The following is a 25,507-nucleotide window of genomic DNA, read 5'->3' as shown; positions in this document are numbered from 1 at the left end:
AATCAACTTTGATTTTGGGTACTTTGCTCTTTTAAAGATGTTTAAATTTACTTGGCACTATATCACCAGCATTGTGCTAAAGTGTGTGTGTGTGTGTGTGTGTGTGTGTGTGTGTGTGTGTGTGTGTTTACATTAATCACGGATTTATGTAATCTGTCCGATAACATATTGTTTGAAAAGTCCATTATCATGTGATACCTAGAGGGAACTCTACAATTATAATTAAAGCAGTATTTATTATAAGCATTTGACACTTTCATCACAACTGGTCAATAAAATCGTGTCTCCACATATGAAAAATCGTTTGTTAGTTTTTTTCGTTTTTTTATTTATTTTTTCTCAATAGGAATTGTATTCCCTTTATTTTTAGTAAGATCAGAGGTTTTTATCAGTATATAAAAAAAAACATTTGTTCGGCTTGAAAACAAGGAAATCTGTATAATACAATTTGATTTTTTTAAAATCTTAATTTAACCGGAAACACATAGAGTATACCTTTACCCACTCACCCAAAAATAGAGTATAAAATAAAAATAGCAATTATTACTCAGTCTCTTATCCGCTTTCCTTCTTCATCTTATAATACATTAGTAACTTTCTTTATCTGGTACATCGCAGCATTTTCTACGGGGTTTCTCTGGTAGTACAGATTCTAACTGGAGTCGTCTGAAAATCAAATCCACTAACGCCTCCGTCTTCTGTCGGGTAGGTACTGCAAAAATTCGTTAGCTTTTCGCTTTACATTTGCGGGCACACTATAATTATTGGCACAAAAGACTATCTTCCCTTCTAACCCCTTATTCATGCGCAATTTTCCTTCTCTGTACATCTCCAAATCTCTGCTAAGACCATCATAGGTGATTTTCCAGTGCAAGGATACAACGACGGGGTGAAATGACCCGGACGAGGTACGAAGTCCTCGCAGGACTGCCTTTTCCGTTTCGGACAGTTGCTCTATTGGAGACTCCGAAGTGTATTTCCGTGGGATATTAACAAGTGTTGCTGCCTCTACTTTCTCCAGCAAATCTTTGGCTTTTCTCTTGACCATCACAGGAACATGGGGATTGAAGCTATAAAATCTGAGTTTGGGTACAAACAATACATCGTAGTTTGTGTCTGCCTTCAAATTCACTGCTGCGACATCGATATCATTTTGTTCAACCTTCCAGTGCAAAGCCAGGACAGTTGGATGGAAAGATGCAAGTCCATCCTCTGTAATAGGTCTGAGGTACTTCAATGCTTGTATATCAGGTTCTGATATTTTTTCCACTGGGGTCTCCGATGTGTACTTTCTCTGAATGTCCTTTGTGATAACGTCACAGACCTGTTTCCTCAGCCTGCTAGCGTCTATTCTAATATCCTCTGGCCCGTTGTTTTCTATATCATACAGTTCATAGTCAAGGCTCCGAGTTGAGATAAATGTGTCCGGACTTTTTAGGTCTTCTTCAAGTTTACTCAGAAAGGATCTTACGTATCCTTGCTTAAGGTTCTGTATCACCTTGTCGTATGCTGAGATTTCTTTGACACTAATGTCTTTTAGTGCCTTTATCTGAAAAGAGAAGATATATTATATAAAACGTTTCTGCAACAATGATGAATCCTATTTGTTTGACCAACTATCGATTGGTTTTGCCTTGGTGTTATGAAAGTTAGGAAGAGATTTAAAGGCCCTTAACTGAGATACACATAACCTGACTACTGGGCTGACATTTGATGATTCAATATGATTTTAAATAGAATAGCTATTCATAAAAATCAATTTTGTTTTTTGTGTTCTATAATAATTTCTGTGCAATATTCGCACGTGTACCTAAGTCCACACCTAGATCGCTTAGTAACAGAAATACCAAGGAGTTTGCAGATCAGCCCGATCATCTGAGAACAGTGTTTCTGTTATTTTTCTGCCGCATAGTGCATTAGTGACTACATAGCTTGCTAGACATCGTCAGTATAACAAACAACATTAGACCTCAATCAGCACCGGCAAATATAAATATAATCTGTTCACAGTTGGATGGGCGTTATACGCAAGTATTTAACAAAAGTAAAATTGAAAATATTTAAACAAACAAGACCAAACTAATTAATGGGACTGTGATACTGGCGTGGGACTGGGAGAAATAACTTTGGAATTTTACAAGCTTTAAATAGAAAACCCGTTTTGGATGAGGCAGCAACTTGAAGAGTTGCCGATAATAAATATCATGCAAAATCAACGTTCAAGGTTTTCACTTTTGCAAGATAACGTCTGTAGTGTGCCATTGTAATTTAATATTCTTACGCCGTCACTGTTTACAGCGGAGACAGCTTGATTTAGTTATGACCGTCCCAATTAACTTGTTGCTAAAAACTACTCAACGTAAACAAATGAAATTTTGCAAATATATATATATGTGTGTGTGTGTGTGTGTGGATGACCGGGTCAGATATATCACATTTTAAAATATTTACATGTTCTTTAATATAAAAAAATTCAAAAAAGTTTCGTGTCTTCGACTTTTTATTACAAAAACCATAATATAAAGATTAGGCAAAAATAAACACTCGCGGAGGACAAATACAATTTGGTACACTTATAGGTATTTAAATGTAAATGATCTAATTATAATCTCAAGCCATAATTTCTTTTACATCGTTTTGAACATTTGGACTTAGACCTTCTTAGTGAAAAATTTGCTAGCATTTGAAATAAACAAATAAAAATTTTGTAGGCATGTTTGTGTGCATATGCATTTTCAGAAATTGTTGCACTTTCTGGTCACCGTAATATAGGCAGTGAGATATAGGTGTTACACTATCAACTCTAAGGTATTCGCACACCCTAACAACTCTCAGGTATTCGCACACCCTCCCGTTTCTTTGTACGCCCTACCAATTTTGAAACAAAAAAGCATCAAGGATATGAAAAATGCACAAAATTAATCATTTCAATCATTGATTTATAATTTCTAACCTGATTGTCACCAAGGGGTTCCTATTATTATTGGCGTTTCAAAACAAACGGAAGCTCCCGATGTCAAGAACTGTTCATTTGTTTCTAGAATAGTCTATTTCAGTAAATAATTATGTCGTCTGTGTCCAATATTTCCACTCTCTAGTTTTAATATGCTGAAACAAATTGAATAAATAAATAGGAAGAATTTTCGAATGCATATGTCCAAAGAGATGTGCATCCAAAATTTACAGAATTATTGAGATTGTCAAAGAAGGCGAACTACATCACATCTATTGCTTGAAAGCATAGAATGGTCTAAGCAAATATGGGGACCGTGTTGCTAAAGAAACTCCCGTATGATTCAAAATGCCAACCAGTTTACATTGTTTGGTCCCTCTTGCAACAATTAGGTTAGAACTTATAAATCAATGAATGAATAACTAAATCTTGTGCATTTTTATATTCTTGTGGACATTTGTTTTTAAAATCAATAAGGGGGTACAAATGAATGGGATGGTATGAGCACACTATAGTCATTTTGGTTTTGCCTTTTTTTTCATTGGAACCAGATCAATTGCTATTTTTTATATATAAATTTTATTCATATTAATCTTGCAATTTTGCGGATAAAAGTTTATCTATGAGGCAAAGCAATAAAGTTTATTATTTTGGAAAGATAAAAGATCAAGTAACCTCATCTTCATCTGTTATTGCTGCATATTCCGTCCCCGGTTTGTAAACTGCACTCATGTGGTTTAAAACAAGTTCAAGGGCCTTGCTGTGTCTAAGTTTGCGTCTCTCTTTCATGGCAGGATCGATGCAAAACTCAATCTCCTCTTTCACCAGCTCTTCGAATTTATCCATCTGACCATTTTCAGCAAGGTATCTGAAAGGACAATTGTTTTTTGTTTGTAAATACCCGGACTTTGCAATATTATTGGTAACAGTCGTCAGTAAATCCAAGACACCAAATATATATTGCTACTAATTCAGAAAAGCCCAGGAAGCTCCAGACAATCATTACGGAACTAGTCCTAACAGTTCCCGTTTGACATTATAAAGTACGCAATTGCTGCAACAAAATTAGGCTGTTTCACCCCGGGGTCAGCCTCGCTCTGAACTGTCATTAAAGTCTTTTTGGCGTGGAATTGTTCTGCTGAAAAATATTACGTAAACAATTACAGTGACAAAACTATTAGCTCAATCCTAAAATTTCTATATTTCGTTCTTTCTAAAATGAGATAAAACAAAATCAGGTGTTTCTGTACGAAAATTGCAGGAATCAACTAGCAGTGGCAATGATGTTTCAACATACTCCTCACAGTGGAGATTACCTCCCTTAGGAAGAATAAAACCACGGCCAATGCAAAGTAAAGCTGGTGGTAAATTATCACCTGGAGAAAACTGTATGTTTTATGTGAAGATTGTTTAAGAGATGGAGCCCAGGGGTGACGAAAATGCACGGCAGAACGCTGCCGACTGTACATACACAGATAACGTCTGAATAACAGATAACGTCAGAAGAAATGTCTGAATTCTCGTACATAGTCTGGTTGTTTATACGTCGTTTTTTTATTGCATTTCGATATGTCCCTATATATATATATATATATATATATATATATATATATATATATATATATATATATATATATATATATATATATATATATAAACTCTTGTACGGCTTTGTGAGATCTCCGCCAAATGACTGAGTGACACAAAAGTCTGTTTGCTTGAAAATATCAGCAAAAATATAAATCCGTTTTAGCCATAATTAACGGATAATTGTTCCCTACCAATAAACGACTTTCAACGCTTTAGCTAGGATCTATACAACATCATATTCATTAGTCAAATTGTGCCATTTAATGATAGTGTGATTTTCTGTATCTATAATGTTCAAAATAGTGATCATGACGGAAAAGTATAGAGATCATGAAACAATTCTCCTTGAGCTTGAAATTTTCTATTAAATAATCACAAAACATTCTTTCTTGAAGCAAGGTCACTTTTGATTGACAGTAGAAATTCCTTCTAAATTCAAGCTCTGATTTTTATAATTTCCCCGTGTCATTAAGAAGATCGAGTTGGCTTATTGTATGAGAACTGGTGGAAAACTGTGTAGGGTGCATGTTTAACGATTGGCAGGAATATTTATCTGCGAGAAATGGAAACTTTAGATACTTTTGTAATAATGACATGTTTCTGTGCAATACGGGATCACCATGACTTTCTGATCTTGACCAGATGCGTTGCTGATTGCGATGTGGTGGCATGATTATGTAAAAGTGTTAACATTTTTATTTATACTTTTGCCTTACATGCATGATACCACACTATAACAATATAAGTATGTGAGTTTTTGTCGATATCACTAAATAATCCTGTCAAGTTTGCGATGTTAATAATGGATCATGCTAACCTATGCTATAGAAAATTAATATTAAATTAAACGGTGAAGCACAATTATATATATATATATATATATATATATATATATATATATATATATATATATATATATATATATATATATATATATATATGCCGTTTTAATGTTTTAAGTTGTAACGGTCCCCTCCTCCGTACCCTTTCTGTTTCTCGTAGACTTCTGGAATGAGAGCAGTGACGTCACCACTCGCATAATCAATCATTTCTTTTGTCAAAGGTCGTTTCGCCCAGTAGTCATTTTCCCTCTTTGTCCACTCAATCTGACATTCAGAAAATGTGACATATATCATGATAGATTCTATGTACATTTACATATATATGATAGTGTTTCAAGTATTTTATATAAGAAATGGAAACTCTGAATTAACCTATCATGCCACAAAAAAGGTAGTAGTTCTTCCTACAACGTATTTTGATTGGCTTTCACGATTTTCCAATAGTGCAATAATTTAATTATAACTGAGGTTTCTTGTGTTTCAAGAGTATTTTGAAAATAGAAGCACAATTATGACTTTCTTTGGCACGGCTGTTATTTAAGAACATATTGACTATCTAATCATATCAACTGCTCCATGTTTTGATGTAAACTTCTGGTATTATAACAAAGACATTGCAGCGACATGCATTATTAATATTAATTCCTTTCCGTTGTTGCATGTGCATCTGTCTCATGAAGATAAGGAAGTTATATTCCATGATTTTTTTTTCAATCAACAAGTCGTATTGATACAGCAGTCATAGTTTTCTCCCCCCAAAATATGCTGAACTTGCCAAGCTAATAAAATATTTCCCTAAGATTTTTTTAAAAAGAGAGATAATGAATGCAATGTTTGAAAAACCTGGACTTCGTCTTTCCCTTCATACACCTGCGCTGTGTCCGAATAGGTCCGACAAAGTTCTGCAAGCTTCAGCCGATAAGGAAGTTTGCGTCCTTTGTGTTCCTCAATCACAAGGTGTGCTACCTTTGAAAGAAATATTAGATATGACAACCACGCTAATATTTAGCTCAATTTATCTTTTCACATGTTGGGCTTCAAAATATAATTGATTCTATGAGAGGAGAACTTGTTACGTATATTCATAATTTTCAACAGAATTATAAGACGTTATGGTATTCGTAATGCAAAGACTCCCCTGGAAGCAAACATACATAACTATATACCTACCCCAAATACATTAAAATCAATGCCAAATTTGAATGCATATAAATTGCTGAAATAATTATATTCAAAGTCAAAGGTAATAATAACCATATTGATTTAATATTTTACATTTTGCTTCCAAATTTATTTTACGTTATGAAATAAAATTTATAGACGTAGTGTCCATCGTTCCAAAAATAATTATTCTATTCTAGTACGTTAATATTAGTCTTCACGCGAAATGTTTTGTGCTGTTTTTCAAGACGTATTTATTTACCTGTGTATCAAAGACATTGTGAAGCTTGATGCCAAACTGGTGGAATAAGGCCGCACTGTCGTTAGAACAGGAGTGGACCACCTAGAGTATCAGTAACATGAAAAAGAAACAATAAAGTCTGTACAACCAAATCCCTTCCGTACGTTTTTCATGATGCACTCCTGATCACTACTGAAAAACAAACCGAAAATGTCAATCGCTTCTGTGATAAATGCTGTCAATGGAATGAAGTTAACATTTAGCGTCCTCCGCATAAGCCGTTGAAGAGAGTTTCTTTTGCAAATTGGATAAACATTTTTGTTTTGTTAACATTTTCCCCAGCGGCAATCGATGTTACGCTATCTTTGAGGCAGTTGAATCTTGTGACCTAGCCTGATAATAATGTAAAGAACAGGGAAATCTCATTCAGTTCTTGTAACGTGGTTTGTGCAGTATCATTAAGTTTACCCGCCGAATAATGTTTGCAAATAAAACTTTCTCTTTCCTATCTATCTATCTATCATGTGATTCAGACGTAAAGGATGCGGATCATTGGTAATCCATTCACATCATATGTATTTGTTGTTTTCCATTTTCTTTCTTATCTTTTTTCCAATTAATGCAAATCATTGACATGCTATCTAACTGAACATATTGTTGCGGATATATGTATCGTATATTCATTTATAATGTAGTTTTTATTCAAGTCATATGAGTTAATGACAATATTAGGATTGGTAATTCTAGCACTATAGAACGTACTTTAAAGGTGAGGTCACGTCGCGTGTGTAATGTACATGCATAATACGCGTTGAAAATTCTACTCAAAACCTAATTCGGTCATATACGCCACGCATTATCTGAATGGTGATCTTGTCGACATAGCGTGGGGATAAAATTTGTACTGTGGAATATGTCACGATTGCCCTAGCCGCCAATTGGATAATAATAATAATAATAATAATAATAATAATGATAAAAAATAATAATAATAATAATAATAATTGTGGACGATCAAGACATTTCGCAAGGAAAAATTATTGAAATGCTCGGGAATCGTTTCTAGTGATTCAGATTTGTTACGGTGACTATATAAGAGAATCAAGGCACCACGTTAACCATTCTTCAGTATATTCGAGTTCTGTAAGAGTTAGAGAAGAAATTTGATTTATTTATAAGTTATTCTTTGAAACTGCAGAGAGGAAAAACATTTTATTCCAAACAAATATTACCTTGTTGAACTATCATGAAATTATTCAAGGACACGTATTTCTAAATAATTCCATTGGACTGTATGAAACATCCAAGGACTTTGGTGAAATTTAACTTTCACTGGATGACCTCGAAGTAACAGATTTAGATATTAGAACGGTGATTCTTTAGTAGTGCTAGTACATCAGCGTATTAAAATCGTCATTCGGAATACCTTTGGATAGCCTCCAGATTCATGTGAAATTATTAGTACATTTAGGATAATATTCTAGGAATTCATACACTCTAAGTTATTTTTAATTCTTTCATTTCTTTTATTTTATATTTTAGGGAAATAAATGTATAGTTTGATTGTGTTTGTTGGGTTTTACCTTGTCTTGTTACACAGTTTAAACTCTTAGGTGTATTAATACGGTAATCAGGATAAAATACTACACTGAATTATATTATTGCAAAAACATTTTCCAAACGAAACGATCGGGTAACAATTGCCTTTATCACAAACATAGCATGTTTGTCTTTGCCCTAAATAAGAAGATATTCTCCATGAAATCTTGAGTACAATATGGTGTAACAAGAAAAAATGAAAACATTAAAAGATTTTATAATTTTAGAGATATATTTCCCGTTATAAGTTGTTATCTTATAGATATAGGTTGCCATATTGTCATGAAGCAATCTGATTTGTCGAGTTAAAGGAACTTAAATGTTATGGACGTATTTAGGAAAGCAAAACAGAATATAACTACAAAGTTTCGGCAACTTTAAAGAAGTGTCTTTATGAGGGATGCCACTCACGAACTGAATAAACAAATCAAATATAAATGTGTCTAGAGTTCTGTTGCTAACGGGAACTGTACTTTTGCATACACGGAACAATGTCTTTCCACGACTGCAATATATATATTTCAACTCAATTTTATTTTATCAACTACCTTCACTATCTGGGATGATGTCAGGATATTGTCCAGTCCCGTGTCCTTGAAGAAACTTTTGTCCTGTTCCTTTTCATTCTTCATGACATCAAATAGGTATACATTTCCCTTCACCGTACCGATCTGCATGAGCGTAAGCGGCCCTGTGCTGCTAAGATGGACGCCCTCACAATCCATAGCAATATACTTTTCCTGTTGCAATGCACTTACTACTAATTTACAGTCTTCTTTTTGAAATGGCGACAACACTTGGACTTCTGGTTTCAATGCCATGATATACTTTTCAATGCTTCAAACCTTAAATGAAATGTGTTCGAAATATAATAATTATAATAATAATAACAATGCGTTACCAACAGTTTATATTATTTGTGTTTCCAAAACAGTATTTACTACAGTAATAGGGTGATGTTTTGCCACTGTAGAAAGCTTATTTGCATCGGGACCTTGTGTATGCAGTTGTAACCTAGATTTCACATGGATAATGATGATATTGAAAGTGTGCTGCAGGGTTCACCAAATCGCCGACAAATCTTCAAGGCTAAAATGTATACAGTTTGACAGAACTAGAAAGGACATCTGGTTCAGACCTGTAGACTTTTGACAGTGATAAAACAAGATTCAATCATAGTAACATACCACCATACCCAGGATACGAACCGGAGAAGATAACTTAATATTCAATGGAGATAAATGAGGTAAAATTTCAAACTAAACAAGTTTTCTAGAATTTTGAAAATCCATTACAAATTATACATAACAAGAAAAAATACAAAAGGCGTACTGTCATAATTTGTAACAATTGTGCCTTGTTGAAAATGTCAACATTTTCTAGCCTTATAAGGAGAAATTGCCTTGTTCTCGGCCATGAAGGGGCAGAAAATCTCATGTTGGTGACCTTACTCGAAAGGGTCTATACTGGTTCTGGTAGATAATAATGAATGAAAAAATATCGAAAATAATGGTCCGATAATTACGCAAAATGCGGAGTAAATTGTATCAGGCAAGGGCTACATAATGTTGAATGAAAGAAACAGCCCTCTGGGTAAGTGATAAAAAAAGGTGAAACTACCTTCTTTTAAATAGTCGTTTATAAGTAAAAGGATGAATTCATAACCCAACCAAAGGATATTTCGCTCCGTGAGTGAAGTTTTGTCTTTGTAGAACATAAAATATAAACAAGAACAAATGCCGAAAACATTTTATGTCATGCATTTACAATCAAAGTAATATAATATCATTCTTGCGATGCGATGAAGTTGATGTAATGAATAATAATTCCAATTTTTATAAATGAAACGGATTTTCCGCAATACGATTAGCTGTAAATGGTCACGTGATACCTATCTGGATTTGTTTATACATCGATAAATTCTGGGACTACTTTCGGTTTTTATACTATTTGTAATATAAAGAAACATTGCAGACACGTCATTGTGAAACGATTGTTTCATCTTTTAAATTTTTTAATCAGCAAATAAATAGAAAGTATGCCCTTTTTATACTTCTTCAAATATTCTTTGATTGAAACGCATTGTTCATAATTTGGCGTTCGTCTGCTACATAGTCGCGCAAAATGGCCGATTACGGTAATTTTTCAATGCAATTTTCTGCGGAGTTTTTTGAACAATTAGATGACAAGAAGTTAAAAGAAATAATAGCAGCGATTGAAGCAGATGAAAATGGATTTGACTATAATGTTATGGATATTACAAACGCTGAAAATGAAACAGAACAACAGAGATTGATAAATTCCCTCACACAGTACCCCATGACCTCAGTCACCCTAGCCATACAAAACAACAACAATAATAGCGCAGGAACTGGGCCAGTCAATTTTATGGCCGCTGAGGGATATAAACCAAGATTCGATTAATTATCTGAGGAGGAATTAAAACCTATTGAAATAAATCAGTACCTAGAGGCTGCTAAACGAAAAACAAAATGGGGTATTGGCATTTTCAATGGTAATTTTCTTTTACTTTTTAATTTTAATTTTGTTTGCTTATTTAAAAAACGTGAAACGTGTGTGGATGTTGGTTGTTGGTGAATATGACCACTTACACAAAAATAAAAACAAATATTTATGAGACCATTATTCAAAGACTGAATAAAGTTTTTAAATGGTAAAACTACCATCTCCACCAATGTGACTTAACACCATTGAAAAATGTATATAATAATCCATAAAGGTGATTGTTTTGCTAATTTAAATTATTTTGGATGTGTAGTCATTAATTTCTTCCGGCACTCAACTATGCAACCAAATAAAATAAATGGCCGGTTTTGCGAGAAACTCTACATTTAACAACTGCACATTTAATTTCATATTAGATAACTGAAAGGGTCTTGTTAAGTATTAACGCTGATGAAAAAGATATAGAATGATTTTCCTGTATAGGACATCCTATAACAAAAAAAGAATGTTATTTTTTATATGAAAAGAAATGTGCTGACACCACGTGTAGCCATTGCCTAAGATGTAAATTATGAAGTTGCCGAATAAACGTAAATGTGACTAGTCACATTTCATTTGACATTAGATCACTGAACGGGTCTTCACAAGTATGAACGCTGTTGAGAACGATATAACATGTTATTTCTGTATACAATTTATTTAACTGTTACCTTTATGTTAGTAAGGGATAGCATCATCTTGTTCATATTCCCATGTTGTTCATTGATAAAATCCATTATGATTTAAGGTTTGATTGGAAATTTAATCTAGCACATTTGTTTGTTCCGTATCAGCTGTTATTATATAAGGTCATGGTCATCTGACGTAGCAGATGGGACTGACTAAAATTGAACAAGAATGTTGTAAATGAACTAAATGTGTTGAAACCATCAGTAGCCATTGCCTAAGATGTAAAGTATGAAGTTTCTGAATAAACGTAACTTTGACAGTGGTCACAAAAATCCGTGTGATTCTGTACAGGTTATGTATTATGGGGCGATGTGAAGCGGCGAATTAAAGGAAAGTACGCACTACTTAAACTGGAATGCATTGTTGATGGAATAAGTTGATTTGACGAAGATTGTTGTTGTTGTTGTTGTGGGGTTTAACGCGATTTTTCAGCACACGATATGCTATGTATGGCGGCCAGTATTAATGGAGGATGAAGAACCCGGGAAAACGCCGGGAAGAACCACCAACCCACGAGAAGCTACTGGCAAGCTTTCTCACATACCCACATTGGCTGAATCCGAGACTCGAACCCACGCAGACAGAGGTGAGATGGCAATGGCTCGTAACGAAGAGCACTTTAGACCACTCGGGGCCCCGATTTGACGAAGAAAGGACGAAATTGGAATTATAAGGATTAAATGATCATGGCTGGGTATTTATCGATGTGTAAATTTTACCTAATCACTCACAAAGTTAACATAAAGTCCTTAATCCTATAATAAATTCATTCATTATATTACGCAAGAGAGTTCATCTCATCTTCGCCCAGTCTACATTGCTGTCATCTAGACCATACAAATATGCAAACAAAAAGGATCTTGTGCTGATATTTTAGGTCGTAATATACACCACGACAGTTGCAATGTAACTAAGAAATAGTTACCACTTTGTCTAAATACCACATTACTGTTAGTGTTATCTATCAACTTTTAACGTACATGTGATAATGGTTTGTAAGTCTAATGCTCTAAGATCAGTCTTGTTGTAGAGATTCAGCTGTTTAACACGTCCTTTCTACCTGATCTGCTCTGTGGTGCAGATACAAAGACGCTTCTTGTGGCGATGGCTAAGAAACTTAATGCCTTTGACCAGTTTTGACTATGTGTCATGCGCACACAACATATCACGAAATCATAGATCAGGGACCGAACGGAGCAACCGGAGCAATCGTAGGTTACAGATACCATCAGGTCTTGCAGCCGTTTTCGGCAATTAGTAGAGGCGTGGTAGTGGAAGCGCCTAATAACAATTCCAACGAATTGTTGGTTCCGAATGGTTGAAGAGTTAAACCTCGGACTGTGCACCAGATGGCAAAAGGCACAGAAAAGCATCTAATGGCGCGGAATCTACAACAACTCTGCCTAGGGTGGCACGATGACAACGTATGTTTGAATCACAATGTAAATTCATGCATACTAGAAAAGATAACAAAATATAATTAATATGAACAGCTGACATCATATATATTAGACCCCCTGATGCACAGGGCAAGGACATTTTGAAACCAGATCTTTGGATCAAAATTATAATTTAACTCGTACAAAAGCTGTACAACTGTGAAAGTGAACATAAACATAAGTTACCACCAGACTTATGCTGAAAGAAGGAAATCATCTGAAATTATTTAAAAATGATTACTAAGAGAAAAGTCTTGGGAAGTGGATAAACTAAGAGGGGCAGTTTAATGGTTGCTATCTTTGAAAAAGGGATCCAGTATATATCCAGTAAGTGAGAGAGAGAATTATAAACCAGTTCGAATCTCCATAGAGTACGAACGAAAATTTCTCTAACGTGTATGATAATAGTATTTGTATTAAAATATTATTTCTGCCTACTATTATCAAGCATTCTTCTATAGGAATCCAGGAATATCACTTTCCGTTCTGTCTGGTGTAGATTTATAATTCTCTATAATTAATTATATATACCTTGATTTCTTTCATATGCAGTGGCGTCGCTAGGGGGGTGAGGACCGCACCGGTTGACGGTGACACCAAAATGAAAAATTGCAAATTTTACAGAGCACACACTGCTCGGTCTAGTCGGATTTCATAAGCGGATAACCGATCATAGTTAAATACATGACTAGCAGGCACAGCAGTGGCGTCGCTAGGGGGATGCGGGGGGTGCGGACTGCACCGGGTGACACCATCAGAGGGGGTGACACTAAAATGACATTACTAAGGATTCTGTATGGTCTGTTGCGGAAGGAGGACCATGGTTGTGACACCATGAGCTACCGCACTGGGTGACACCAACCCGAGTGACGCCACTGTTCATATGAATCCGGAATGACTGTGTAGATACATGAGAATTAATTACTAAGTCGTCATGCGAGTGTCTGCTACACACGAGTGCATATAACACCGATTGAGTAACATTGTTTTTCGATGATGTGAGCTTAGTCGTGAGGGAATATGGGCTCGTGTGTGCAGGCAAGGCGATGGGTGCCGTTTACCCGCGGACCTGGTTTCGAATCTCCCTAGAGTACGAATTAAAATTTATCTAACCTGTATGATGGTATTAGTTGTATATATATATATATATATATATATATATATATATATATATATATATATATATATATATATATATATATCAAGGATATGACAAACTGTATACCAACCATGAAATAATCAATAAATCTTCAGAGACTGAATCAAAGTGTATGCCTCAGATTAGATTCCTTTAATGAGCTGTACCCAGTTGTCTGACAAGCACAATAAAGTATTATAACTGAGCCACAGACTGATCATCCATACCAGCTTATATTTGTAGTTTACATTAAAAGCATGGCAGGAGATCGGACTCGATAATATCAGTGATTAAAGTAGCTACAATTTTCCAGAGATTTTGGGCATATATCACAACTCAGACTTTTATACGAAAATAGCCATTAATAATAATCAGAATTATAAGAAAAACAACATCAACAACAGTTTTTAATTAACACATAACCCATTTAACCCCACTTAGAAATTCATTCTTTGGTTTAGAATTACTCTGTCCATTCATCAGTTATCCATGTACTGATGTACACACGACCCAGAGAAGTAATAAGGGATTGTGAATTATACTTGTACATCAGTTAGTATTGTATTCAATTAAATCAGCTTTTTTTTTTTTCAAAATAAAGGTTTTGGGTCAACTGTAAATGTGGCTTGAGACATTAATTTTGAGGACAATATAATATATAGGAGTCACTTTCGCTCTGATACCCGATGGTTATGATGGGATTGTATCACTGATTACAAGAGTCAGGTTAGTCGTACCAAGGAAATTCAACACCTGGGTTGCATTGCCAAATATATTGACGAACACATTTGTATGTGGTTCAGGGGTCAAGTATCAAGGTAACCGCAGCCTGAGACAGATGTGGCGGCAAAGTTAACACATTAAACTATAACAAATAGTGATTATACTGAAAACATACAGTGCATTTTGGCACCAGGACGGGGGAGACAGCAGTTGTGCTAACAAAGATGTGATAATTAAAGTGGAAACTGTGATATTAATTTTCCTTACATTTTCACAATATGTCACATAATAATTCATGCATTATTCACAATACTGTCTATAAGAAATATTTTTATTCCATAGCTGACAGGGCACGATGGAAAGAAGACAATGGAAATGGTAAAGAACTTGACTTCATGAAGAAAAGGTGACTGACGTCAACAACATTTGATAGAGAAAACCCAAGAGCAGAAGGTATGCTAGATTCGAGAAATTTGATGTTATCAATGATTATTTTTTCTGGAAGTGACCAAGTTAAGAGAATCATCTAAATATATGTATACATATATGGGGCAAATCTTCTGTAGTAGCTCTATGTGTTCATTGTCTGGATTGATGCTTTTTTTATTTTGTATGTCATCCGTCCGTCCTTAAACATTTTCATGACCATAATAATCTGAGCACAATACAGTTTTAAGAGCAGTTGAATACTGTAGACGCAAATTTATTACCAAGTTTAAATTTAGTACAGGTATCGTAAGAAACATTTTGGAGAAGTTTGACAGACAACGCTATCTTGAAAATTTAGTGGGGTTTATTTCAATTTATTCATAATTTCAAATTTTATTTTGTGGTTGTCAAGTTTCAAAGAAAAGGAGGAAATATTGTATTTTTAAGTCGTAGGATCCGAGAATAGGACTACGGACCTATGAAATAGTCAGAAAAAAACTATATGATTTATTCATTCCACGTAGTCATGCTTAGTTTGCCACGTTAAGGTTGTTATTATTCTAGTACGTAAAGTATTATTTTGTTTTAAGAAAGTAATCAAAACAATAGAAAAACAAGCCAAAGTATAACTTATATCAAGTATATATTGACTCCACATTTTTAGCACAGGTGAACTGTTCCAGCTACTATTCACCCATCTATTCCTCGTTGTCTGTTAACACTATGCAAACATGCTCTCAAAAACCAGTCATTAAATGTGCACACAACTTTAAATCGATTTCTCTTGGAACAAAACCTTTAAACTTTTCTTATATGATCCTCTCTCTCTCTCTCTCTCTCTCTCTCTCTCTCTCTCTCTCTCGCTAACATGTGAAATATGTTATCCATCAGAAAATTCGCTGGAAAGATTCATACAAACTGGCAACTCTTCTGATCAGTCCTTCCATCTACATGAAGATATAGCGGGGGCATAGAACTTAGATGGAAATCAAAGGAACATACTGTGGTGCCCAAAGTGAGTGAATTATGTAACGTTCCCATTCTATCTTATCTACATGTGTATATCACAAATTTTTATTACTATAATTATTTACTGCAGCTTTTTGTTTTAGATTGACTTCCAGACATTGTCTGCAATACCAAACAATTAGGCAAAACTTAATATCCAAAGCTTGATAATGTCTAATCCATCAGACGATTTTGCCTGGAATTCTTTGGCAAAAAACTTAAATATAGTAAGAAAACTCATTGTTGCTGAAACTCCGTAGAAAGCTAGAAAACAAATATAATAAACATGATGACTGATGTAGATGATGAGAAGTCTCGTCAAAGAAGAACAAATGCTTCTAAAAATGAGAGGGAAGTCAATTGGCTGGTGCGATTTTAATTTCTGCACAAAAATTGCTACAAATTAAAAGTAAAATAGAAAAGTGAAAATAAGTAAATATTGGAAAGCAGAAGACATTCTGAAGTACGGAAAGAGCCTTATAATCTGTGGTTGTGTCCAAAAAAGGTTATTAATCGGAATTTCAATTAGATTTAAACGATTTCCAGCATAATACATGGACAGCGGAAGTTGTCTGCAGAAGTCTAAAAATGAAAATACTTAGATGCTGCGTCTGTACACGGACATAATCGGTCCAGATGCATGTGATAAAAGTCTTCAATGTGAGAATTTGCCTGGATTAACCAATTGTTTGGGGAAATCTATCCATGGATTTAGATGTGCAGCTTTGTGTGCAAGACCAACGGCAAAAGATGTGTCAGCATTGTTAGAGCTGCCTTCCCCTAAATAAGGTGGAAAACATCTCTACTTTCAGCATGTATAGATTCTGGTGTACTTGAGGAATGCCTTCCTGATTCCATTTTGTCTTGGCTAACTGATCACTCTAAACAATCTCCACAAGAATTAGATAAACAGTCTCCCCATGAATTAGATAAACAATCTCCCCGTGAATAAGATAAAATGTCTCCCCGTGAATTAGATAAACAGTCTCCCCGTGAATTAGATAAACAGTCTCCCCATGAATTAGATAAACATTCTCCCCATGAATTAGATAAACAATCTCCCCGTGAATAAGATAAAAAATCTCCCCGTGAATTAGATAAACAGTCTCCCCATGAATTAGATAAACAATCTCCCCATGAATTAGATAAACAATCTCCCCATGAATTAGATAATGCATCACTTTCATCAGCGTCACTTAATCCATGAGAAAATATGTCATCGTCATCAACAGCTTCATGTGATACAGCTTATATACAAGCATTATTGTCCAAATCTGGAGTTGCATTCCTTTCAGATACCTGGAAGAATATATACATAGTCCCCAAACATGCAATCAAGTAGTTCAAATCTGCAGTCAGGTTTGTTGGAGACAGTTCAGGTAGATCATGAAATAATGATTTCACTTTGCGCTGACAGCTACAAATATTTGTCATCAGATGATGTATCTTACGGCTCCTATAGTTCCAGCAGACGATGAAAATGTATGCATGGATTCATGAGTTTTATCGATGCGTGAATGGTGCCATGAAACCTGGCATGATTTATCATCAGAATCCCCAACACCACGAACAGATGCACCGCAATCTGCACAGCAGCAGGTGAGCCTTGACTCGGCGCTAAGGAAACATCAAGGTAACATTTTTGCTGAATTGTTAAAGCTGTACGAAAGGAAGACACGTGTCTTAGTAATTACACAGTGAAAAGGGTATAACCAATTGTAGATAAAAATGTGTATTCTGGGAAATCTTCTATTACAAATGTTGTGAGGGTAAGGTTCCTAATTTGGCATATGATTATTGTGAAGATGATTGTAAATCAGTTGGTAAAATTATATTTAATAGTTGGTCAATACTAAATTAATTTTAGTGCAATTTGCGCCATCTCTGCTTGGAGATGTAATATTTGGTATGATTCCACTAAGCCTAGCAACAACCTTCCTTACCAGTCTCAGAAAGAACCATTATACAAACAGCATTATATAACTTTAAATTGGTTGATACGAATGATCTGCAGGAAACTTTGGAATCCCATTGTGCGTAATATTCAATTCGTATATATATATATATATATATATATATATATATATATATATATATATATATATATATATATATATATATATATATATATATATAGTTTGTGATAGTTTTCTCTTCATGATTATATCGTATGTATAACTGTAGTTTTGGACTTGGCCTTGTCCAAAATTAACTTCATGTTGTACCTTACCAGTAATTGTTATGCTTGTACAAAAATAATACATAGTTAATAGTTTACTATGAGTGTAGGTTAAATATTAAGATCATTATCAATAAAAGTAAATATGTTTATTTGGGTCTGGGACTAGAATACTGGTATTCTCCGTGGATAAAATATGTTGTACCTGATGTTAATCACATTCTTTATTGCAATTTTAGCGGCAGACTTTGTTTATTGACAACCCCGAATGTTCTATTTTGGAAAATTTCCTTTAGTAGCCATAGTATTTTCAGAAAACGCTAATTGTGACCTATGTCAAGGAGAGGGTTTGATAATTATAGGTTACTGCATTTGTATGGGAAAATATGAACGAGTTTTGGGATGGAATACTGCACGACCTTGGGAGTGCAGTATATTCTTCCAACAAAAAGAGTTGATATACAAAGGCAGTAACCTTTTTATTATATGCTCATTTTTTTATTCTACCTAAGGTTTAATTATATAAACACAATACACTACAAGAAACAACGTAAATGAATGTATGCCGTATTCCAAACTAAATACACAAGCGCATATTCATCATTACACAAATCAACATTATTACTGCGCACATAACTCCGCCCAGATAAATTTGAACTTAGTCGCGCGCTCGACATAACTTTCGAAAGAAAATGGAGTGTCTAGTTAAAATTGAAATTTGGAGTCATATTGTGAATGAATGTCCATTGCAACAACTCTTCCATTTGATCTGGAATGAATAGATTTTGGTATTTTTTTCGATTCTAGGAAATTTCATGATTATTGACTGGATTTGTATGTGACGAGTCCACATGAAATACATGAGATTTAATAAGCTAGGGAGAAGCGTGTTGACATCTGCAAATGTGTTTCTGTTTCTGTCATTGAATGTTTGAAATCATAATGTGGGGAAAATATGAAGTCTTTCAATTGCAATTATCAAAAAGACGCTATGGAATTTAATGCTTATTTCACTTTGAGTGTAGTAAGGAGGATGCAGTTGCACTTATCATCGAAATTTCAGCAGAATTTCGAAATGTGTAATCCAGATTGAAAACCTATGACATGACTCATTTGATTCGGATTTGCAGAATTAAGAAAATACATATTGAGGAAATTCAGGATGTAAAATTGTAAGTATATTTTATTTTGCTATTCTTATCACCAGCTAAAGAAGAGATTATATGACTTGTCACTTGTATGTTATTTGTAAGGACATTATCTTACGTCTGTTACACTGGACAACAAATTTTTACAAAAGTCATGTTACTGAAATAAAATTAGTCAATTCTTATCAATTTTTATGTGCTGAACACGAATATGACAGTCAAATTGCAAAATTGGCTCTAGTTTTTTTGTAATCTGCAAGAAATTAATGTTTACATAACGAAATGCATTCCAATAGTAAAAGGTCAACTGTAATAGCCTACCTATAAAAAATCAAGTCATTGACTACATCTTAGATTTCTTCGCCTGTCTCTTGTACAGCTGTTCGGGAGCATCTCTGAGGAGTGTCCAGCAGTAGTCAGCCAGCATTGTAGTGGACCATTTTCCCTGGTATCTTTGTTCCATTGTTGCGATATCTTGATGAAAACGTTCGCCGTGTTCATCAGTAACAATACCACAGTTGCTAGGAAAGAAATCCAAATGGGAATGAAGGAAGTGAATCTTTAGAGACATATTGCAGCCAAGTTTCTTATACTTCATCAACATGTCTTCTACTAGTTCCTTATAGTTTTCTGCCCTAACATTTCCGAGGAAGTTTGTAGAAACTAGGCGAAAAGCATTCCATGCTTGTTTCGCGTCACCTTCCAGCAAGTTGTTGAACCGGTCATCTTTGAAAAGCTCTCGAATCTGAGGACCCACAAAAACTCCCTCTTTAATCTTTGCTTCGCTGAGTCGAGGAAATTTTTCATGCAGGTATCGGAATGCTGGCAAAGTCCGGTCAATGGCTTTCACGAAGTTCTTCATCAAACCTAGTTTGATGTGAAGGGGTGGTAGCAAGATTTTCTGAGCCTCAACCAGAGCTGGGTGTTGGATATTCTTCTCTCCAATGGCTACATTCTGCCTGTGAGTCCATTCCTTCCTCATGTAGCGCATTTCCCTTGCTCGGCTATCCCACTCGCATAAGAAACACATGTATTTTGTATATCCTTGCTGCAGTCCCATTAAAAGGGCAACTACCTTCAAATCACCACAGAGGTGCCAGCTGTACTTGTTATACTCAATGGAATTCAGTAGCTGCCTTAAGTTATCGTATGTCTCTTTCATGTGGACAGCATACGCTACTGGAATAGATGGAAGAATGTTTCCATTGTGCAAAAGCACAGCCTTGAGACTCAGTTTCGAAGAGTCCACAAATAGTCTCCATTCTTGTGGGTCATGAGTGATTTTTAAAGCATTCATGAGGCCCTCAATATCGGAACAGAATATCAGATTACTTTCCTTTCTGAAGAAAGGCTCCAATTGCTGGTGGCGCTTTCGATATGCAGTAATTGTGACATCTTCTTCTAGAAGATTCCATTGTTGGAGTCTTGATCCTAGCAATTCTGCCTTGTTCTTTGATAAGTCCAAATCACGAATCAGGTCATTTAGTTCTTCCTGTGTTATTCTGTGTGGGGTTGATGATGCACCACAGTGAAAATCTGGATCACTGCATGCTGATGGACCAGGAGAAGAACAGGTCGACTCACCTTTGTCTTCGTCAGATGAATCAAGAGAATATTCTGCTGGAGGTTCTGGAATAGGAAGTCCCTCACCATGTGGAACTGGTCTCAATGCAGACGGAATGTTTGGGTAGACTATTCTCGACTTCTTTCGCTTCGTTATTCCGCCGGAAAGAGGAGGAACCAAGCAGAAGTAACAGTCATTTAGGTGGTTGCTTGGCTCTCTCCACACCATTGGGACTGCAAACGGCATTGATGACCTTTTGCAATTCAACCACTGTGAAAGCTGTGTTGTACATGTAGCACAGCATATATGCGGAGCCCAAGGCTTGTCTTGGTCACCAACCTTGCATCCGAAGTAAAGATGATATGCCTTCTTCACTTGAGAATTGATACTTTTCTTCTGGTTGGCAAATGTCACTTCCCCACAAATATAGCAAAAATTGTCCGCGGTATTAACACACTTTCGAGGCATTACTGTTCTTTATTGTACGTAAATGGATAAAATAATAAGTTTTATGTAACAGTAGCTTGAACTGTCTCGCACAACGTCTAAAATATTTTAAATGCTGAACCTATCTGATTGGGCTTTATATAGTACACTGCTTACGTCAGCTTCAGCAGCCGCCTGGCATTAGTATAATAGGCCTACACATGTATAGTACACTGCTGACGTCAACTTACTTCAGCAGCCGCATGGCATTAGTATTGCATTGCATCAGAAAATGATGCAATCAACTGTGGATGATGTGAGCATGATGGTATTATGCAATGTTACATCATTATTCCGGATGTTGCTGCAGTCCTACTGGAGAAATTTACACAGTGAAACATAGAAAATGAGGTATATGAATATCTTCAAAACGAGAGCCAATACAAATTTTTCACGGTTATATTCGTGTTCGGCACACCAAAATACTACAGATTAGGGCCTTTTCAAGTCAGTAATGATTTCACTGTTGACCAGTGTTATATAATGTAGCTAGCCTAAATCCGTAACATTGTATCAACGCGGAATGTGACAAAGCGGCTGGTAAGTGGCATATGGTAGTTCACGAAACATTTGTTTTAGTTCATTCAGAAACAAATTTAAACAACCACAACGTAAAGAGCCTCTTATGCGAGTGTACATGATTTGTGTACAAAATCAAAAGTGCTGGCGTCTGCGTCCATTGTTTGTTTAAAATAGAAAGTAGTTCCTTTATGCACGTGAATGCTATATGTGTATTGTCGCGCGAGTTCAGTATCAGGTACTATTATATGCTCATTTTTTCCCCCGTTAACTTTACATTGTCGGAATCGTTCAATATTACCGATACTGAACTAGCGCGACAATACACATATAGCATTCATTATGACTTTTTGGACTATTTCGGATTTAATTTGCAATACTGTAAGTTCTTTTCACTTTGTATTCTAGGGAAAATACAAAATTTGTTAATTGTACAAAACTTGTTGGTGTTTGTTTTTCCTTCCGCTTAGTATAAGATTCGTAATTATATATATATATATATATATATATATATATATATATATATATATATATATATATATATATATATGAATCTCAAACGTTCCCCATTTGTGTACATAGGGCTCAGATTCCCGGGGTATTAGTACAGACCTTGTGGTAAATATAACTTACATATCTGAATGAGTCTTCTCATTTCAAGTAAGTGAATATATATCGATAATAATGATTACTCAGGGGTCTGGCATTTAATAACCCTAGACTTAAACTAAGGGTTTCTTTAAAGACCTCGTTTGATATATGTTGACACCTGGGCTAATGACTACGCATGCCTATTTTAATGATTATAAAACCAACAGCTCAGGGATTCGTTTGATTTTCATGTACAACAGCCACATAGAAGTTGCTTGACAATCAAGTCTCTCTCTCTCTCTCTTATCCATGTAGGAGGAGTTGCGCAACAATCAGGTATTTGTCTTCAACCATTTAGAAGCAGTTGCGCTACGATCGATACTCACTAAATTGGCATACAGCTTATAAATGATGAAAAGTTCCCCCATCCCCCCGCCAATGGGGGTAGGCGGTGGGTCAAAATCCTATAACCGTTAAAGACAGCTACATAACACCTTCAATCCTTCAATTACTGCACATGCTTTCAAGTTTTTAAAATCTTATTTTAAACGGTGCATAAAATAGATGCTCGCATGGACATCCGAACGGGCAGCATCTTATATCAAGTGTGTGGATTATGATACAAGCACACCGGCTAAAAGTAAGAGAACAAAGTATCTTGTTTGAAATAATATTTACATAAATATCTGTACAAATGTATTTCAGTTTACATACAAGTGCGTGTTTTTATGTTTATATTTTTATAAGATTTAAAAAGAGATATAAAAACAGAAATATTGTTTCAAAATTAGCAAATCTAAATCAACCTTACCTTGTTCACAAATCGTAATACAGAGTAATGTGCCTTATAAATGGTTCACGGCTATTTTGAACTACATATTAACAACACAGCATTTTCAGAAAATGAATTACGTCCCATTTTCCGAAAACTGGGAAGACTTTGTTGCAAGTTAAAACATGTATGCAGAAACCGATAAGTGTAGGCAGTAATACACTTACTAACGTGTCAATACAGCCTTGTTAGATACATAGGAACATATTATGTCAGCGTACTAAACAAATCGAAAGCACCTTCTCTTGAGTTCAGGTCGTTCTGTTCAAATATATCGTTTCAAACACCTGTCTGTGGGTACTTGGTATAGTATATATATATATATATATATATATATATATATATATATATATATATATATATATATATAAGGTAATTGATTGTGCACATGTAAATGTGTTTGTTTGTTTTAGAATTTAAAAGTAGCTGTAAGAGGTTAGTGATATCATTACGATATCTGCAGTGTGGCAGTTTTTAGTGATGTCTAGTACTGGGGCATCATGCCATAGACATATAGAATCATATCCCACCCGGTAACATGTAAATGTGTTTGTTTGTTTTAGAATTTAAAAGTAACAGCAGCAGGGAGGGTGAACCCTACAAAATTTAGAAGGTTCCAAATGTCGAAATAAGCCCTCCACAAGGAGGGGATTTCAACCAGACATAACGTCGACTACGTTTCAAGAGGAAGTCTCATAGAGATGAGCCTCTTTGGGAGGTCCTCCTGAGTTAGTCTAAATACGGTTTCTGGTTGAAAAACCCATTAATGGCGCTTCGATTACAAAAAATGAACCAATTTGTTGTCGTCGACTTCCCTGCTGCTATGAATTAAAAAAATTTATCAAGACCAACTCGATATCGTGTTCTAGGATCGTGTAAGTTTATTGTTACAAATCTGTGTGGGGTTATTTTAGCACGATTAAAGAAATTTTTAAATTTATTCATGTCCATATCACAGCTACACCAGGTCTGATGAATATTTCGTAACGTGTGAGTATCAACTCCGTTAAAGACAGTAAGAATATTAGTTATCTCTGATCACTTTAGGAATCTGTACATATCTTTGAGTAACATAAATCACATCAGTGTTTTTATGCCTGCCTCTGGAAAATATCCTGGCAGGATTTGATTGTCTATTCAGCATTGCATCGTCGTAAACAACTAAATTATTAATAAATCCATCAATATCATCAATACTTGGCGCTTCATTAATGTCAGTTATAAATTCAACAACATCATCCCCGCGTTCATTTAACGATTTTGCACTTTCATTAAAATCTTTTAACACTTCGTAGCATCGTTGATCATCAACTGAAGGTGCTACCAAATACAACTTGTCCCACTTCATCCACTTTATTATTAAATTAAGTAACAACTGCGTCTTACCACTTCCAGATGGACCTATAATAATCATACGAACAGAATTTGGTAGAGCCGAATGATGCTTAACTGGTTCTCGTTTCCTTGTAGCAGAAAAGTCAGTGATTTCCATTAGAATCATATAAAATAAATATGGATTTATATTGTGTGAAATGCAGGGCGCGCACACCAACAAGTGATCTAACAACCATTACAACAAAAAATAATAGATCTGCGGTTACGGGCAAGTGCGAACGATGCGGTACAAAGAAATTTAAATTTATCTCCACTGACAAGTCAGTGCAGTCAGGTGAAAAACCAAAGCAAAAGCCAAAACCAAAACCAAAGCAAAAGCCAAAGCAAAGTCAAAGCCAAAGTCAGGTAAATAAAAAAGCAACACGGGGTGATATTGCAGCAAAACTGACAAAGTTGCCAGGAACTCCGTGGGCTAAATACCCAGGAGAAAAACACCTCCCAGGATATAATTACTGCGGTCCTGGAACCCGACTTG

The 25,507-nt window shown here is 35.2% G+C and overlaps 1 protein-coding gene across 2 annotated transcripts; it reads right to left on the bottom strand.

The window, feature by feature from the left end:
• Positions 1-216: 216 nt before the first annotated feature.
• LOC149780479 (uncharacterized) lies at positions 217-23,748 on the bottom strand. Of its 2 annotated transcripts, none has more exons than XM_089937440.1 (7): positions 23,617-23,748; positions 8,935-9,231; positions 6,809-6,889; positions 6,229-6,351; positions 5,528-5,649; positions 3,629-3,821; positions 217-1,549 (listed from the first exon to the last, which is right to left on the bottom strand). In XM_089937440.1, the coding sequence occupies exons 2-7, from the start codon at positions 9,205-9,207 to the stop codon at positions 683-685; spliced, it is 1,659 nt and encodes a 552-aa protein (XP_089793566.1). In that variant the 5' UTR covers positions 9,208-9,231; positions 23,617-23,748; the 3' UTR covers positions 217-682. The 2 variants fall into 2 exon arrangements, with proteins under 2 accessions (XP_089793566.1, XP_089793567.1); XM_089937441.1 differs by lacking the exon at positions 23,617-23,748 and adding an exon at positions 11,563-11,695.
• Positions 23,749-25,507: the final 1,759 nt, after the last annotated feature.

This window comes from Sinohyriopsis cumingii, chromosome 16 (assembly GCF_028554795.1).
Source record: "Sinohyriopsis cumingii isolate HCF-2022 chromosome 16, ASM2855479v2, whole genome shotgun sequence".
NCBI classification, from domain to species: domain Eukaryota; kingdom Metazoa; phylum Mollusca; class Bivalvia; order Unionida; family Unionidae; genus Sinohyriopsis; species Sinohyriopsis cumingii.
This window is presented reverse-complemented; position numbering and strand designations above follow the sequence as displayed.